At 42.0% G+C, this 17,439-nt stretch overlaps 1 protein-coding gene across 4 annotated transcripts in view; it reads right to left on the bottom strand.

The window, feature by feature from the left end:
• The window catches only part of LOC119915620 (glutamate receptor ionotropic, delta-1-like), a 580,442-nt gene that overhangs the window by 36,464 nt on the left and 526,539 nt on the right, over window positions 1–17,439 (bottom strand). For all 4 annotated transcript variants that reach the window (XM_038735231.1, XM_038735232.1, XM_038735233.1 and 1 more), the window contains 4 exons: window positions 15,216–15,338; window positions 14,640–14,714; window positions 14,068–14,410; window positions 10,025–10,163 (listed from right to left, as the gene is read on the bottom strand). In XM_038735231.1, the coding sequence (XP_038591159.1) occupies window positions 10,025–10,163; window positions 14,068–14,410; window positions 14,640–14,714; window positions 15,216–15,338 (680 nt within the window). The remainder of the gene's footprint in view (window positions 1–10,024; window positions 10,164–14,067; window positions 14,411–14,639; window positions 14,715–15,215; window positions 15,339–17,439) is intronic.

The following is a 17,439-nucleotide window of genomic DNA, read 5'->3' as shown; positions in this document are numbered from 1 at the left end:
TGGGCCCAATTAGCCATTTTCCCTCCCGGGTGTCATGTTACTCGTTAGTGTTACAAGGTCTCAGGTGTGAATGGGGAGCAGGTGTGTTAAATTTGGTGTTATCGCTCTCACACTCCCTCATACTGGTCACTGGAAGTTCAGTTATGGTCTCAGTCGTAGTTTCAAGTCTTCTTCAACACAGCATGATGTTCATTTAGTAAATTATGGTCCCATTTAGAGGAACAGAGACCAGGAGGGGAGGCTTTAGGGCGGGGCTACAAGCTGATCGACAAGTCGTTAGCATGGTGACCTGTCAATCAGAATAGAGGCGACTCGTATCCGCTGCTCTGTGTACATTTAACCAGCGCCGCTGAAAATGCTTATTAGGAGTCGGCTGCTCATTGTTTTAAGCCTGTTTGTCGCTAGCTAAAATTAGCATCTCAGCTAATATCGCAGTTAACGTGATGCACCTTGCTAACCAAGCTAGCTTGCTCCACCCTCTCGCCCAAATATGGTCATGGCTGGTTCCAAAAAACAAGATGGCGAAACTTGAGGCTTCAGAACGACGGCTACGATCACTTCTTTTATAAAGGCTATGGGTGGTACATCCAGATTGCACGAACACAATACTGCTGTCCAAAGGCTCCGGTGTCACTGCGCTGCCGGAGACCGTACTGCACTAAAAGACCATGATGTCAAATGGCCGACCCGCCAGACTCTGTGGCAAGGCTAAAAAATGTTATAAAATCTCCTCTTGAAAACTTTCAACTGGTTTCAAGAATTGTGTAGAAATGACAAACGAAGGAAGACATGTTGCTGTAATGGAAGAAAACTAAACTTTATTTAGAGCTGGCTTTTTCCAGAACACACCGATAACACGGCCATTATGCCAAGTTTGTGTCAACGCTGCTCTAATTGTATTTTTTAATTACATCCATGCGAGATATTTGCACGGCGGTGAGCAGGTAGTTAAATCCTTTTGTTTCTGTTGCTTCTTGGACATGATGTCATTTTTTGTTTCCTCTGAAATCTGACAAAATGAGTTGAATTAAACCTTTGGTCTAACTGAAGCTGAGGTGACTGTACCAACAAGAGCCGACAGATAAAGGCAGGAACAAAGATTGCAGTCTTCAGGAAGAAACACAAATCCAACCGTCCTCCCTGCTCCTCACCAAGAAGATGAAGTTTATCTTGACTCGCCACTGCTCGAGCTCAGAAACTCCAGCGCTCAGCAGGATGCAAGAAAATAAAACCAATCACAGTGTACGGTTTCATCTTGTTTTTTTTGTCTGCTTCGCTCCTGTGTGAAATGTTTGGTTTGGTCTCGTTAGGAAGCGACTTGAAAGCCACAGAATCGCCCTCAGTGCTCTCTGTGATGTTTCCGGACTGTCCTGGAGCGGAAATATGAAAAACAAAGGCCTTGATGATCAAACGCTTGTTATTTAGCTGACGTCGCAAGAAAAACTAACCATAAAATCAAACTTCTTGATTAAGATTTGTCTTCAACATGTGTAGAAACACAGTCTCTTTTGTCACAGCTTCACACTATCGATCTGATTGGCTATAAGCGAGCACCTTCACTGTTGAATCCTGAGCAGCAGGATGTAAATGGTGTCACTTCAGGGGCCTGTTTGTGTCTCAGCCCGGACTGTAAATAGAGTTGCTTTTGGGTCTTTGAACATGAAATCTGTGTAGAACTTCGTGTAATCCAGCAGGCCACACAGAGAGCTGTTGCTGGTTGAATCACGAGATAAAAAGATGCTTCAGACTTTGATGTTCTGCCACTCTTTCAGGGAGACACGCAGAACAAAAAAAAAAAGAAAGAGGGGGGAAATCCTACTTTTAATCTGTCGCCTGTGACACTGGCCGAGAGGCAAAGACCCGTCAGAGCTGTTGACACCACTCACATCTCAGCGCTTCAAGGGTCTGATGTCAGATCACACTTCATATTACTGTCAAGCTGCCGCACGCTTCTTTTCCTCAACGCTTTCGTCACGCTCGTTTTTAGAACAAGACACCTTTCACCAGCTTCTTTAAGCTTTTCATTTCCGAAGCTTGAACCGGGGATCAGAATATGGATGAAACGGTTCCTGGTTTAATGAGAAACCACGCTTAAATTCAAATTTAAATTATAATTAAATCTGTGTTTTGATTTCTATAAACACGGTCCAGCATCAAAGAAACGTAGCAGCAGTCTCCCCCATACAGGCGCTGCATGCGTTTGTTTCGGGTCAATGCAAACATGGCGGAAGGCAGCGGCAGCGCTGCAGCGATTTTTCGGCGTAGTCCTCACGGGACTGAAGTGTGGTCGTATTTTAGTTTTTGTAGTTTGTATTTAAACTATTTACTTACTTAAGCAAATTAAGCTGTGATTGGAAACAGCCATAATTTTTTTCTGCAGAGGCCAAACTTCTTTTTACATTCGCATTAGCGCATTTATGCAGGTTTTTTTTTCAACACTTTGATGAAAACAGGGTTAGTGAGAAGCAGAAAACGGTGTGGAGGCAGGTGACGGTGAGTCCATAAACAGAATGTCGCCGGTGAAACTAAATCTTTCTCACAGCAGCTACCAGCTGTTATTTATTTTTGAGAGAGAGGTGGATAAAATAGTCCTGTTGGGTTTTATGCACGACGCACATGCAGGTCTGTATGCAGGTTTACCTGCTTCAACAACGAGCTGCTCTCGTGTTACTACTACAAGAATTCTTTGCGTTGTGAAGATTATTTAGATGCGTTAGGAATAATCAGATTGTGTTGGCAGCCTGTGCTGCTGCAAAGCAAGCGGTTTGGTTGGCTACATCTCCATAATAAAAGGCACAGGCAACAAAAGTTGTCTGGGCAGCAAAAGTGATATTTTAAAGTGATGTTATAAACACCTTCATGGAGATCTAAAAAGGAAAATAATTGTAGAAATAGCTAAATTACAGATAATCAGTAAGCAAAGCAAACTGCATTCCCTAGAAATAACCATGTTGCGCAGCAGCTGTTTCTAACCTGATTGTTTTGGTTTGTCTTTGTTGTTCTTTTACTTTTTATGGGAGTAATTGTACTTTTTCTTGAGTAAAGATTTTGAGTACTTTACCCACCGCTGGCCAGCAGCACCAGTACTTGCGCTGACATGTTGAACATAAGACAGGCAGCAGAAATGAGGTCCATAGCAAAACAGAGTCAGAACCAACACAAAGCAGCAGTTTATGGTGAGCATGATGATGATATGGATTATTTATTTATCGTACTCAAGGGCTCAGCTGAGGTGATTACTTTAGAGGACTCTACTTGCATTAATTATTCTTAAGAATTTAATTAAATTCTTAAGAATGCAGCATAAAGTTCTCTAAAGACCCAGAGAGTGGACTGACCAGGGACAAACTCCTGGGCCACTTTTTGGCCCCTGTCTCTGACCATCCTTGACCTTAAAAAATCCTTTCTGAATATGCAGAACTTTGAACATGAGCAGAAAACCTGCTGAAACACAGGAGCTATTAAAGTCCAAGAGTTTGTAAGTGAATTAAAATGATTTAATTTATTATTGATGAGGTAAAAAGGTGCCACATGCACATTTAAAGAGGTTACCTCAATCAGTCAGGCCTGCACGTGTGTTGATTCAGCAGTGATGATATTAAAAGTTGATCTACAGGAGAAACATATCTGAAAGCTGAGAGCTGCTCTGCATTATGTTCTGTTACAGTTTTAGATTTTAAATTGTTTTATTAAACTCTTTTTCCAAGAGTGTCCTGGCCGAGGCAGGCAGAAGCACAATTGCACAGTTAAAATGGAAATAAATAATCAGTTGCAAGGTTACAAAATATCAAACTGTTCTTAAATATTCACCACAATTCAGCAACGAGGACGATCAAACGAGGAATCAGTCATAACATCTGAAGGCAGAATTGCCAGCCTTCAAGTCATTTAAAAGCAACCAGTGAAACAAAGATACAGCCACCTGCTGCTACCTGAATTTTGTGTGTCCCTTTACATAAATAATTTCCAGTACAGTAAATTGATGCAGAAAAACACCAGAATGCAGGAAAGGATAGAGGATGTTTACTGTTGCTATACAGACACTGTCAGAAGAGCAAATGCTGAATGAAAAGATGCTGTGCTGCCTTTTCATCTTTACTAATTAAAGTTAGCTTTCAACAGGCTGCCTCTCAAAGACTACCAGCAACTTTTAAGGTGGAATGTTTTCTTTGCATGTTACTCATTTGATGTCTTCAATCTAGGGATGCACCGGATGTTCGGTCACCGAAATTAAGCGGCCGAAAATAGCAAAAAGAAAAACCCCTTTTGGTGATGAGTGAAAGTGTAGTGAAAATACCGTTGGCAGTGTGGAAGCTGTCCGAGAAAGACGCAAAAATGGCCGTTTGACAAAAAAACAGAGTGCCTAATTATATCGGGCGGCAGTGTGGTTATAAGATTTCTGGAAAAAATTGTATCGTGGAACACACTGGAACACTATTTACTCGCCACCGTAGCTGGTAGGTCGAACAAAGTTACCTCATTTTCAGAATATCTCTGTCTCTGTTGCGTCCATTTTTAATAAATTTTTTTGATGTTTCACACGTAAGCACAAACTCTCTGGAAGAAAACTAAATCTGTGGAGTTCACAAGCATTTATGGACTGACGCTGGTTTGAAATCAAAGATACCACTCAGGTTAGATCTGGTGACTTTAAATAAACGTCTCTGTCGCTATGTTGTATTTTAGGGCTTCATTAAAATCTCTGTCTGTCCTTAAAAATATATCCAGAAGACATTTTTTTAATTTTCAACAGCTGGGGTGGGGAAATATTTCAGCCTTAAACCAAAAAGGTTGGCAAACTGAACATGTAGGGGTGTTTGTGCACTCTGGGAGCTCTGTTTAATAAAACATCTGTGGTCAATAAGTTAGAGCTGCTGAAGGTGTGGAGCGCCGCACTAACTATTGTGCTGTCAAGATGCAGTCGCTTATTATTAATCCGATCTCTGCACAATTTAAGAGAAATTGATGTGAGGATCAATGGAAGACTTTGCTTCATAAACAAGGATTGAATCTGTTCATTAAAGCCAGCAGACAGAAACAGGCGAATTATAAATATATCCACGTTTTATCAAAAACGTTGACAAACCTTTCTTGTTTTTCAGGTTGTTACTTCGTGAAATGATGTTTTTTTCCTCTCTGAAGACTTCACTGGCGGTGTGTTTGTTATTAAGGCACAAATTATAGCTGGAAGTCTGTGTTTCGCCGTGTGCGCCTGGAACATTCAATTACAGTCCATCTGAGCTGATTCAGGTCCGAGGTTCACGAGGTTACAGTGAACCAAAGCTCGGGGAGGGAAACAAACACTCAAAAGGTATTTTTGTTACTTCAGTTTAGCAGCTTGCTGTGCGATGATGTTTTGTACTTTCTGAACAAACACCAATCAGAAGGATACGTCTTGTGACGTCAGTGAACCGTGTTGTGTTCAGGACACCACCGTGGTAACAGTTTATTCTCCTAACCGAAGACAAAGACCTTAAATACTCGCATATATTATATATTTATATACTTAATACCTATACCAAAACACAAGAGCGAACTAACAACTGGCAGGTTTGCTTTTTATGGTTTGTTTTTTTAATTCCACTGTTGTGTTTGAGGACCACGCAGACATCCATGTGCAGCCTGAAACGTATGCAAGCTGTGCAGACATCCGATGCAGTACAAACAGAGCCACGTGCATCCAGATAACCTCAGAGGAGGACATTTAAGAACAACGGGAAGCGAACAAACAATGCAGCAGCGCTTCTGCCGCTTTGTGCGTTTCAAAAACAGGTAAGTAAGATACACCTGTCTCCAAATATTTACCTGACTTTGTGCAGCCCTTCATTTTTTGTCAATTGATTTGAGAAAAACAGAGCGTCTCATCAAGAATGGACAGACGGTCTCAGAACATTTGAGACCGTCTGTGGCAGGACAAGCTAGAGCTCATTCTTCCCACTGGGAACAAGAGACAGTGTTCAGTTAAAGCTGTTCAATCGTTAAGATGTGTTGAGATTGTTTATTATAAAGTTGGTTGACATTTAAGATGTCATTTTTCTAAAATGAAGCATTTTATTTTGAGTATTTTATTTTTAAATGCAGCCTTTATTTTAATTAATTGACCCTTTGCTAAGCCACGCCCCGAATACACAGCTGGCCAATCACAGCGCAGCATAGGACTCGCTCTAACTGAGGTCCGACACTTTCATGACTTCTATTGACTCTGATGCAGAAAGAGTCGTTTTCCAGCTTTTTCTGGCTGAATTTTTCTAAGATCTGGTCAAACGCTGTTCCAGCGGCATCTTGTAACAGTTACAGCAGCTACCAGAGTCCATCCGAGTCGGCCTGACAGCCTGAATACAACCTTCAACTGTATAATGCAACCGCAAAACTGTCTGCTTCTTTCTGAGATCATTTTTTCCAACTAATTTGTCAGTATTTCTCCGGGGAGTGCAGCAATAGACAGTCTAACAGTTTGTCAGGCTTAGCAACAGTAACTAAAGGGGCGTGGCTAAGCGAAGGGTCAATTAAAGTACATATTATTTAAAATCCCTCCTGTTCAATGTGAGAACCGACACTAAATATTGTTTAAAAATATTATTGAATTGTTGGTTGTTGACTCCAGACATACTCGGCTGTGGCACTGAATAAAAACTCAAGTTAGTCGTTGTGGTTCTGGACCTTTGCCGGAGGAAATTTTAAGGAATTTTAAGAAGAAGTTTGTGCAGAAAGACTGAATCGTGAGTCCGGATGAACGCTCCAGCCGGTTTCTGATTTAGACAGGTGTGTATGCAGCATGTCTCCTGGTTTCTTCTGCACATAGAAACATCAACGTATCTGGAGCCGCTGTCTGGCTCGTTGCTAACCAGAGTAGCTACGCTGTGGACAGCCGTTAGCAGCGACCGGGGGAGAGGTTTACAGTTTAGATATTCAAGCTACTTCCATCTAATGCAACTTTATACTTTCTTACAGCTGCTTTTCTGCTAACAAACCGATGATGATTTTATAGACCATGATGCATTGCTGCAGATTAAACTACCCAACAGGATATAAAGCAGCAGCAGCAATATTAATCCAGAAACATCAGATATTATAGAGAAACACTGAAGAACATTTCTTCTGCACTATGACTACTTTTACTTTACGTACATTTAGCAGATATTACCTACATACTTTTACTTAAATAAGGTTTTGAATCCAGGACTTTTACTTGTAGTCGAATATATTTTTTGACACTGTGGCATTATTATCTCAATACTTACACCAGCAGTGCTGTACATGACGTGCAGATCGAGTTTGAACTTTCGAACGCACTCTCAGCATCCAGAACACCAGCGCCTCCCACAGAACAAGGTTTAAGGTCAGGCTGTTCTTCAGGAACAACACGTGGGTTAAATGTTTGACCTCCATGTTCAGATGCATTAAACACTTGAACTCAGAAGCTCTGGTGTCATTTCTTTATGGAGAAATATTCAAGCTGAGGGATTTTGTTACTCACACTGTCACCCCTCTAAATGTAAAACCAGCTGAACGTCTGCTGCTTTCACACCATCCACTCCCAGGTTTGTTCAATGACACGTGATTTGCAGGTGCCTCCTTAAGATTCATATTCGGCCAAATGTGTAAGAAACATTTGAGGTTAAATGAGCAATTAACACGATGCTGCTGCAGGGTGGCGGCCATGTTGGCTTGCGTCATCTGACTGGGAGGGAGCTAATGTGTCGCGCACACGAGAGGATTTTAAAAACGTGACATACCAACAGAATGAAAAGAGTTTTTATATTTTAATCTCACGGACGCTCACACCAGACGCTTCAGTCCAGACGCAGGACCGCACTCTCTGCGTTTATATTAAACGGTGTCAGAGCGGCGGTTCCTTGGACTTGGGATCTCACAGAATCACGCGTGATCAAACGTGACTTCAGACAGAAACAAACATGGAGGCAGACTGCCGCCGTCAGCTGGTTGAGCTTGTGTGTGTCGAAAACACAGTTTGATGAGACAATTAACGTGTTGTATCCTGTTACCCTGTGGTCACACAAGCATTTCAGAGATGTCAAAATGTTCTTTCAAGGACGCACGTAAGCTTTCACAAGTCATAACAAATATCAGCTCATGCTGGTGGAGCAGCTCCACACACAGGGAGAAGTCTCTAAAACCCTCGACACCATAAACTTTCCTCTGCTTTCGGCCTGACTGTGACCTCGGATCATAACGACTGAATGAACTTCAGTCCGGCTGATGAAGACTGAGCTGCAGAGAACGACTCCCGGGAGCAGCTGACTGATTATCGACTGATCCCAACAAAGCTGCTGCCGTACAGCCCCGACAGGCCGAGCTGTGTGTGTTATCCGTCACGCCAGAGCTGGTTTGTGTCTTTCAGGAGTCATGTGACAAGACTTTCTGCCTCTGTCAACAAACCAAGCTCATGTTTCAGATCTCACACAGCTGAGATGATTATTATTTTAAAAGTTAGTTTGCCCTTCTTTGAGAACGCTACAAAAAAACCCTCCAGATTCTGAGATGTTAGATGAAAACACATCATTCAGATTTAATAAAAAAATCTGAAACTGAGGTATCCAAAAAAACAAAATAATAATAACAAAATATTCAGATTTTCATAAAAATATATCACAAAATTATTCTGACTTTAATATTGGTAATAAAAGTTAGATTTTAACAAATAAAATCAGTGATAAATTTAAATTCCAGTGAATTAAACACTTTCAGGTCCAATTTTAAGATTTAAAGTAGCTGTAGCTTCGATTTATGTATGATATGTACGCTCCCCACAAAGTATAAAAAGATGGCACAACATATAAGGCAGACTTGCACTGGGCGGTTTCTTTGCACTTCTAAAGAGAGGACACCCAAAATCTGAAAAAGGACCCGTGTCCATTCTGCAAACACCTTTGAGACATTCCCTAACTTGTTACGCCGCTCAACGAGCCAGGCTTCAATATCAGGAAAAACAGCAACAGAACATGAGTCATCCAGCCCAACACACCTGGTCGCTCAATGTCTGCAGTTAATTAATTAACGAGACCATGGTGGCGCGCAACAGTCTAATTTGTTCTGCCGTAGTTTCAAAATGAACTGAAAATATATTAACATTAAAGACATTACAGCGCCGCTGCTGTAAACTCGTGGGCTCACACACTCGAGACAACCACTTTTCTTTTGAGGTAATTACGGTAACGTTAACTGTCACTCGTTTGTGAGAACGCGATCATGCTAGCCGCTAAATTTGGAGTGCACACGTATTAGAGCCTTTATGGTAGATGCAGTTAAAAGGAGCCGAGCGAGCAGGTTAGCGACTTTATCCTGTCATGTTCTCACTTTGTGTTGCAGTATGAGAGTCCTACCAGAAGAGAGGCTATTAAATCTTAATTTTACGTAATATGAGCACAACGTAGAATATAATTTATCAAATTGTGTCGGAGCTGGTGACGATGAGGATGCACATGTGATGACGTCCGGTTTTCAAAAGAAGGTGTTAACACAACATGTATGGAAATAAGATTAATTTAATTATATTTATATTTGTGTCCATTTAAAGTAAAATAAAATGTTTGGGAAATTACTTAATTATAAATACATTTTTCTTTGATTTAGGGTTGCTTAAATTATAATAAATTATTAAATAAATCAGCTGACCTTTGTTGCTGTTTCATCACCATTTATATCTATGCAGTGTGTTTATGATCGATGTCGACCCACCACAGTCTCAAACCCGGTGGATTACTGTGACACCAGAGTCCGTCTGAACAAAGATCAGAATTTCTAAAGGAGAGCGTTTTTACATCATCTCTAAACCCGGCGTCCAACACTGTTAGAGTCGTAATGTGACTGAGCAACGACTCCGACAAGAAGTGAAGTCTGGGGAAAAGTGTGAAATATTACTGCTGAACATTCAGATGCTGCTGGAGTCTGAATAATTAATTTGTCTTTGTTTACATCCCTCGTTGCTGCAGCTGCCGCACAGTAAACTGTGAATGTCGGGGTGAGCTCAGGCATACAGACACGGGTGTGTGTGAGAACGTACCGTATAGCGTGGTCCATGCGTGACACGGTGAGGTACGCCGCCAGGTTGGCAGTGTACGACGAACACACGATGAGCGTGAAGAGCCACCAGCTGCCCATGACGATCCTCAGAGCCACCGAGCCGATCGCACCATCCCCACCTGCACACACACAAACAGATGACTGCTACACCCCGGTCATTACTCAAACTCTCCAACGCAGGGGTTTACCTGTGTTTTCTAACTGTTTTCAGAGCCGGTGCGTGTTGAGCATCCAGTTTCAGATCACACAGGTGTTAATGGACACCTGCTGCGGGGATCAGACCTGTGACCTCTCAGGTCCAGGTTCCTCTCGGTGACCAGGAATCCACCTGCCGCGTGGTTTAAACAGCAGGTGAGAGCGGTGCCCCGTCGCAGCGAGCGGAGAGGCTGCACGGCCGCATCTAATCACAACCCGTTAGGCCTAAAAGGTTTCCCAGGCATCCTGCCAGACCATAATAGATGCAGCTGGATGTCTCTGCTGGGAAGGTGTGTGTGTTTGTGTACTTCTGTCTTTGCGAGGACAGATTACAGTTTTAGACCTGGAGGTTGAGGACGGTCGTGGAAACACAACTCAGAAAGGACATTTCTGAAAAGCAAGGAAGACATTTTTGAGAAGTGATGATGTTTAAAGACAACAAGGACATTTTGTGATAAGTGAGGAAATCAGTCAAACTCGTCGTCCACGATTTTTCAAGAGACGTCTCCGCCCATCTGCCGATGACTGAGCACGGTCCTGCAGGAGGACGCGTTTGAAAGGCTTGTGAAAACGTGTAGATATTCAAAGGAGCAAGGATCTCATCTCATTTCACTTCCCTCTTGTGTGATTGTTTGCTTCTCCCTGATTGACTTCACCTGTGTCTCATTATCTTGTCCTCACTAGTATATATGGTCTTGCTGTTCCCTTCTGTCTTTGCTTGTTCGTCAGTGTGTTTTGTCGGGAGTTCCAGCCCTGTCCCTCGTGTTTCCTGGACTGTATATGTCCTGGCCAAACTCGAACATTTGAGGATTTCTTTGGGAAGTGAAGACATTTGTTTAAAAGCAAAGGAAGACATTTTGGAAAGGGATGAAATAAATCAGTAATATCTCCTCAATCATCAGGCCTAGATGCATAATTCTGGTCTCCTTTGAAAGGTCAGAAGCTAAGGATTATAAATCCTAAATTTATTTTACCATTACAGACTACATGGAGATGAAATACAGGTGAAAATATGACATTTTCATCCTCACCTGGTAAAAAAAAGCTATATTTTAATGCAATAATCCATCAAAACCATCATAAGGTAGATTATAATGCACCTGAATATCTTCTGATACACCTGGAATACAACTGTAACTGTAAAGTTGATGAAAAGAAACTGATATACAACAGTTATCATACAATATTTTCAAAATATACCAGGCGAATGTCCATGTTTTGGCCATATTTACTGTTTAAATGTTGACTTTTATTATCTTTATCATACAACCACGTTCCAAATAACATAACATTTAAATATTGATAAAAACATTCCTGTCACCAAAAGCACAGGTAGATTGAGAACGGAACATCCCACAGTGAGGACATTCTCAATTAGTGATGATCGTTAAATTAAGACATTTAAAAACAATGAGCACATTTCTGAAAAAGACATTTTGGATGTTTATTTTTGAATAACTGAAGGGTGTTATTAGAAAATGTAATATTTATCAGCCGGAGTCCAGTTAGAGGTGGAGGAAGCGACTCTGGAGAAATCCGACACAGGACTAAAGTTATCTGTACCGGATATACCTGACAGTTTGTGTTCATATCTTTCTTTTTCTTCAGTTGAAAGGTGATCCAAATAAAATGAATGCTCTATTGTTGGTCTGTTGTTTTGCCCTCCAGGTCTCTGCGCATGTCACGTGACTGAAAACTATTTTATTTTCTAAATTTTACCATATTTAAATACACATTTGATAATCGGTTATTGTCTGTGTGTGCAGCGTGGAGGAACTACAAACTTTCTTTTCGTTATACAACCTTGTAGCTTATAATAGTGTGTTGTAAAAGTGTTGATGTTCAAGGCTCCAATGATCTCGTTACACTTTAGATTATTGAGAGTGACGAGCACATGCTGTAAATAGCTGATCACAGACACAGAAACCTCCGCTCAGTACAGTGATATTTCCTGGAGCTCTCAGCCTCCCCCCTAATTCATTTAAGCACTTCAAAGTTTTATGGCCTTGTATCTGCTTTACAAATCCTCCTGTGATTATTGTTTCCCTCTTCTGTTGCCGTGTAATCCGCGTAACAGCTCTAAATTAAAAATCCCCCAAAAATCAAACTGAAATCCGTCTTTACACAGCAGATAATCTTCCTTTTCGCTGTGATCAGCCATGATTGATTTCAGCCAAACAGCTGAGCTGCTAAACTGTGAGAATGTTTGAAACAGAGTCACGCAGTTTTTCCACTTGGCTTTCAGCTGATGTTTGTATCCAGAGTGATCCCAGAAAACCAGCTCAGCGTCCCAGCTGCGTAATGAGACCCATGGCTGCAGGTACCGGAAAGGTTCCTGGAGTTCAATCAGGAAACGTGGAGCTTCAATAATCGACTTTTTCTCGGTCACATTTGCCTATTTACACATCCAGCAGACACAGAGCAACATCAGTGTTCACTTGGGGTTGTTTTAGTGTCCATCTCATGAATGACAAGGCAATATTCAGTAAAGCAAATTAAACGTTTGCAGAGTCAATTGATCCATAGTTTCAGTCTTAATAGTCACACGGAAGCTCATCACGAACAATGGAGTAACTATTAAATCAGTTATGTGTGACTGCCTCAAATCATATCATCATTTTAGGCCGTCTCCCATTTAGGCTGCAATTTAAGAGCAACATGCGAATGAAGGATGAAAAAAGCCACATCTGGATTAATTGGTGGTTGAACCCATTGCTGCTCGACATGTTTGGACAGTTTTCTATAATATTCTTCATGACTGTTGTGTTTTCCTGACAAGGACAGACTTCCATTAGCAAGAAGGGACAGTTTCAGTCTTTTTCTAATGATTAACACATTTGTTACTGCTGGGATCAAACCTACGAGCCTGCAGTTACAGTCCAGGCTCTCCATCTGATGTCTCACATAATAGCTGGTGCTAGATGCTTCGTGACCACACAGGGCTTTTTACTCATCTATCTGAAGCTTTTATCCAAAGCGACCTACGATTGCTATACATGTCAGAGGTCGCACGCCTCTGGAGCAACGAGGGGTTAAGTGTCTTGCTCAGGGACACTTTGGTGGACGTGTCACAGTGGGGGATTGAACCCGGGTCTCTCACACCAGAGGCACGCGTGTTATCCACTGCTCCACTCACCACCAGATTTGGTAGTTTTGGTGGCTTCATAAAGAGCACAGTAGGTCTCTGACCCAGCTAACACAACAGGACAGAAACACGACCCTCCAAAGGTAAAGCTGCTGTGGCTCATGGATAATGTCGTCCAGTCTCCTGTGTCAACATGACAGCCGTTAAACGACAGCACTGTGAAGACGCTTGTTTGCTTTTGGTCAGCTGTGCAGATTAACTAAAGTCACTGAAGATGCAAAGATTTATTTTGCCCCTCGAGCAAATCCGCAGATTGCAGATTCAAATTAAACATTGTTGGTTTTGAAGCATAATTTTGTCATTTTATACGCCGGTGAACGAACTAACGTGTGACTTCCATGTGACTCCAAAGCGGGTTGGAGTTTCAGTGTTTTACTAAATCTATTTATTACATCTGGATGGAACCTGTAGCTTCAGTACAGGCTGAGGCTGTATTCAACACCGCCTGCTACACTCTGTAAGTACTGATTTGGCCTAAATGTAGTAGAAAACAAAAGTTAAATCTGCGGTGTGCCAAAAAAACTTGTGTTGTTGCACGGATTCAGATAAATTCTCCAGTCTGTATCGCGTACTGTGTCCCAGTAGGCGGTTCTGAATACAGCCTCAGCCTCCTACAGGCCAGATGTCTTTAATCAGCCCTGTCACGCTCTTACTGCGCGTTTCCTCCATCTACCGTCTCTCACCTTGATTTACGAACGCTCCGTAAACAATCCAGATGGCGCTGTGCAGAGTGCCCGACCCCACGCCATTGGAGGGCTGGCCCGGCGGTGCATTCTGGGTAGAGGAGGAGCGAAGCGCCTGCAGCCGGTTGAGCAAGAAGATGAGCACTCCCACCACGGGGATCGCCGCCGCGATGCAGGCCCAGACGGCCAGGTCGAACGGCGCAAACAGAGAGAAGATGTTGATCTTTTCTTCGGGTTTCCGCAGCAGGATGCCGACGCTGTAGTCCAGGTAGCGCTTGCTGAAGTCCACCACGTTCTCCCTCTCTGGCGTGATGGTGATGGCTGACACCGCCAAGTCGGCTCTCTGGAGGAGGAGGTGGGAGAGGAAGCAGAGGCAGACAGGTGGGTATGAAATGTCAGCCAGTCTACAACAACAATTTCTGTTTTGATTTGTGTTGCTCTTAAACCATACTGAGAGACTGAGCAAAATATGAAGTGTTGTAGCTTAAAGAGACAGTTTCTAGTGAGCGCTACGATCCTTTAACTCGCCCACCAGACGTTCTGTTTTTACTGGAAGTTTATTTGAGTTTTACCTTGTTGATGAGATCACCGATCATGCCGTTCCATGAACCGTTAGGAAGCTGAGATCCATATTTACTGTCTGCCACCTGGAGGAAAGATTAACAAAGTTTAAATAAGCAGGTGTAACACTGTGACCACAGGGGTATCCTTCTGTTTTCATTTGCATTTTTGGAAAACATGCAAGCGGTGCAGATAGATGATGGTTCACTGAAGCCATTTAACATAGCTAGAAATCACTCGCTGGGTAGTTCAGAAACATGCTGAGCTGTGATTCGACAAACATAACAGACAACCATCCAACGAAGGTTAAAATCAAGGGCAACTGGACTTGGTTGAAGATTCCAGTTGCCCTTGATTTTAACCTTCGTTGGATAACTATGACCTGGATGACTGAGAATCTTCATAGACATAACAGACAACAGAAATTCCCATGGCTTTGGATTAAGGTCGTCAATAAAAGAGAAAGCAGCTTCACAAAGCCTGCAACATTTGACCGACAGGAGCAACAACTACTGCGGAAGATATTCTTGTTTGCTCTGAAGCTGTCATAAACCAGCTGAAAATAAACCTGCGTCACTCAGCCCCACCTGGTAGATCTCGTATTTGAAGCCCAGGATTTTGGCGAGGGCGTCCAGGACGTCGATGGAGAAGCCTTTATATCTCTTCGGCTGCCCGAGAATGTTCTCTGCCACCATGACAAAAGGATCCTCCTGCAGAGAGAGAGAGAGAGAGAGAGAGAGAGAGGCCGGGGTGTCGGACACTTTACTGCAAATACTAAAACTCCCATCAGCAGAAAACTATGAGTGCATGACATTATGTGCAGACACGTGTGCTTCAAGGGCAATTCATATTGTTTTAAGAATGCACATTCCAGTTGTTCATACAAACATTGATCCACAAGGCAATTATACATCATAAGCTTAAATGCACTGCAGAATGTTACCATATTTAAATTAATTATCTGTATTTCTTTATAGTAACTTGTGTTGTATAATGATAAACTACCTTGTTCATCAAATCAAGCGAGTACTCGGCTGAAACGAGTATCCGTTACCAAAAATGTTGCTCTGAAGCTCAGTGAGGCTGCTCTGTGAACAGTTTTCTAAGAAATACAGCAACTTGGGATCAACGCTTATCAATTTCAGGCTTAAATAACTTCTGGTTAGTCCCGCCCACATCTGGGTTAAACCACGCCCACCCCAAGAACTGATACAGATCATCCCTAATATAAGTGAATTTATCATGAGTTAGATTGAGAATCAGTTTAACGCACTGTTTTCATAATCCATATATTCTTAGTGGTATAAAATTTCTATGTTCATTTAATATGTTTTATATCAGGTCTGCGTTTTAAATCATTCTGTGTGTTAACAGTTAAGGAAATTACTGATAATTGTCAACAGCGTAAATTAATGTGACGTCGTTCTGACCAAAACCTGCATTACTACTTTTGCACTACTAAACATAAAGATTTATGTGTTGCTGATCAGTTATGGACTTTGTCGTCCTATGCAAACCACCTTGCAGCAGCTGATTGTATCCAGACCACCTCCAGTCCTCCAGCTCGCCATCCTGTCACGTGTTTATTATAAAGAGCAGCCATCGTGCAGCGGTGATGTTGCTGGTCCATGTTAACTTTGCAGTAAATTTAGAGTTCTTAGTCCACTCAGGGTTCATTTTAACTGTAATTTTATTTATAAATTCATTTTAAATTCAAGTTAAAACTCTTGAAATGCTTTACTTTTGCTGATTTCGTCGGCTTTATATGGGGTCTCTAGGTTGTAAAATGAACTTTCACCTGTATTTTAACATTCATAACAAAGAAATAAATTGTAGGATGTTTATTTTTTTTTATTTTGTACAGAAAAAGTCAACTTTGTAAACCTGTTTTCAGACGCAAAGGAGGATATAAGTCAAAGTAACCAACATCTGCTTCACTGCCTAACTGAAAACGTAGCTATTCAAAACCAGTGTACCCAGCTGATTTTTTTGAAAACTGAAAGAAAACAATGATCACTAAAGATCCTCCAACACATATCAGCAGGTTTACTGATGAGAAAGTTTCTGTGGAGAAAGCAGGTAGAGTGTATCTGTGGGAGTGCTGTGTCAGTGTTGGAGCTGGCAGCACTCGGAGCTGGAAGTGTTGCAGCTGCAGGGGATCAACCACAGGGTGAAGGTATTAGTCTTGCTTGGTTAGAGCTGCGTCTCCACCGTGCTGCGCCAGCACAGGAGGAAGCTCTGGCAGACCCTGCTGCTGTTGTGGGATCAGGGGCGAAAAACGCTCGGCTGTTTGTATCTCTTAAACTAATCGCGCTGACCGGAGGCGCTGCTTAAGCCGAGGTGCTGGATCGATGCCCTCTCAACAAAAAAAAACTGTTTTGGGGAAACTTTTTGGTGGAGGAACCCGAGCAAGAGACGAATCACCACAAATAATACAAAGTCACAGAAACACACTGAGCTGCACAAAGTAGATTTACTTTATTGACTGAGGGATTTTTCCTGCGGATTCATTGAAGTGTGTTTTGTGCCGTGGAGTGTTGGATAATTTCTGTCATTCCAAGAACTAAACATGTGCTTAAAGAACTGAAAATAATATAATTATTTCAGAGTGAAGCAAATATCACAGAGCTGATAATTCCTTCCACTGACGGTGACACGCAAACATTTTAGACACATGCATGCAGCAACTTTCAGTTTGGTGTTAAAAGTGCAAGTAGCTTTTCTCAGGTATTAGTGGGGGATTACTGACCTGACTGATCGTATCTGGAAGGGACAGGTTTATCTGTACGGTGGCCATTGTAGGACATGTTA

This window comes from Micropterus salmoides, unplaced genomic scaffold (genome assembly GCF_014851395.1).
Source record: "Micropterus salmoides isolate LMB-PRFRI ecotype aquatic unplaced genomic scaffold, ASM1485139v1 Ms_hic_scaffold_21, whole genome shotgun sequence".
Classification (NCBI taxonomy): domain Eukaryota; kingdom Metazoa; phylum Chordata; class Actinopteri; order Centrarchiformes; family Centrarchidae; genus Micropterus; species Micropterus salmoides.
Note: the sequence above shows the minus strand (reverse complement) of the source record. Positions and strands in the feature narration are given on the sequence as shown.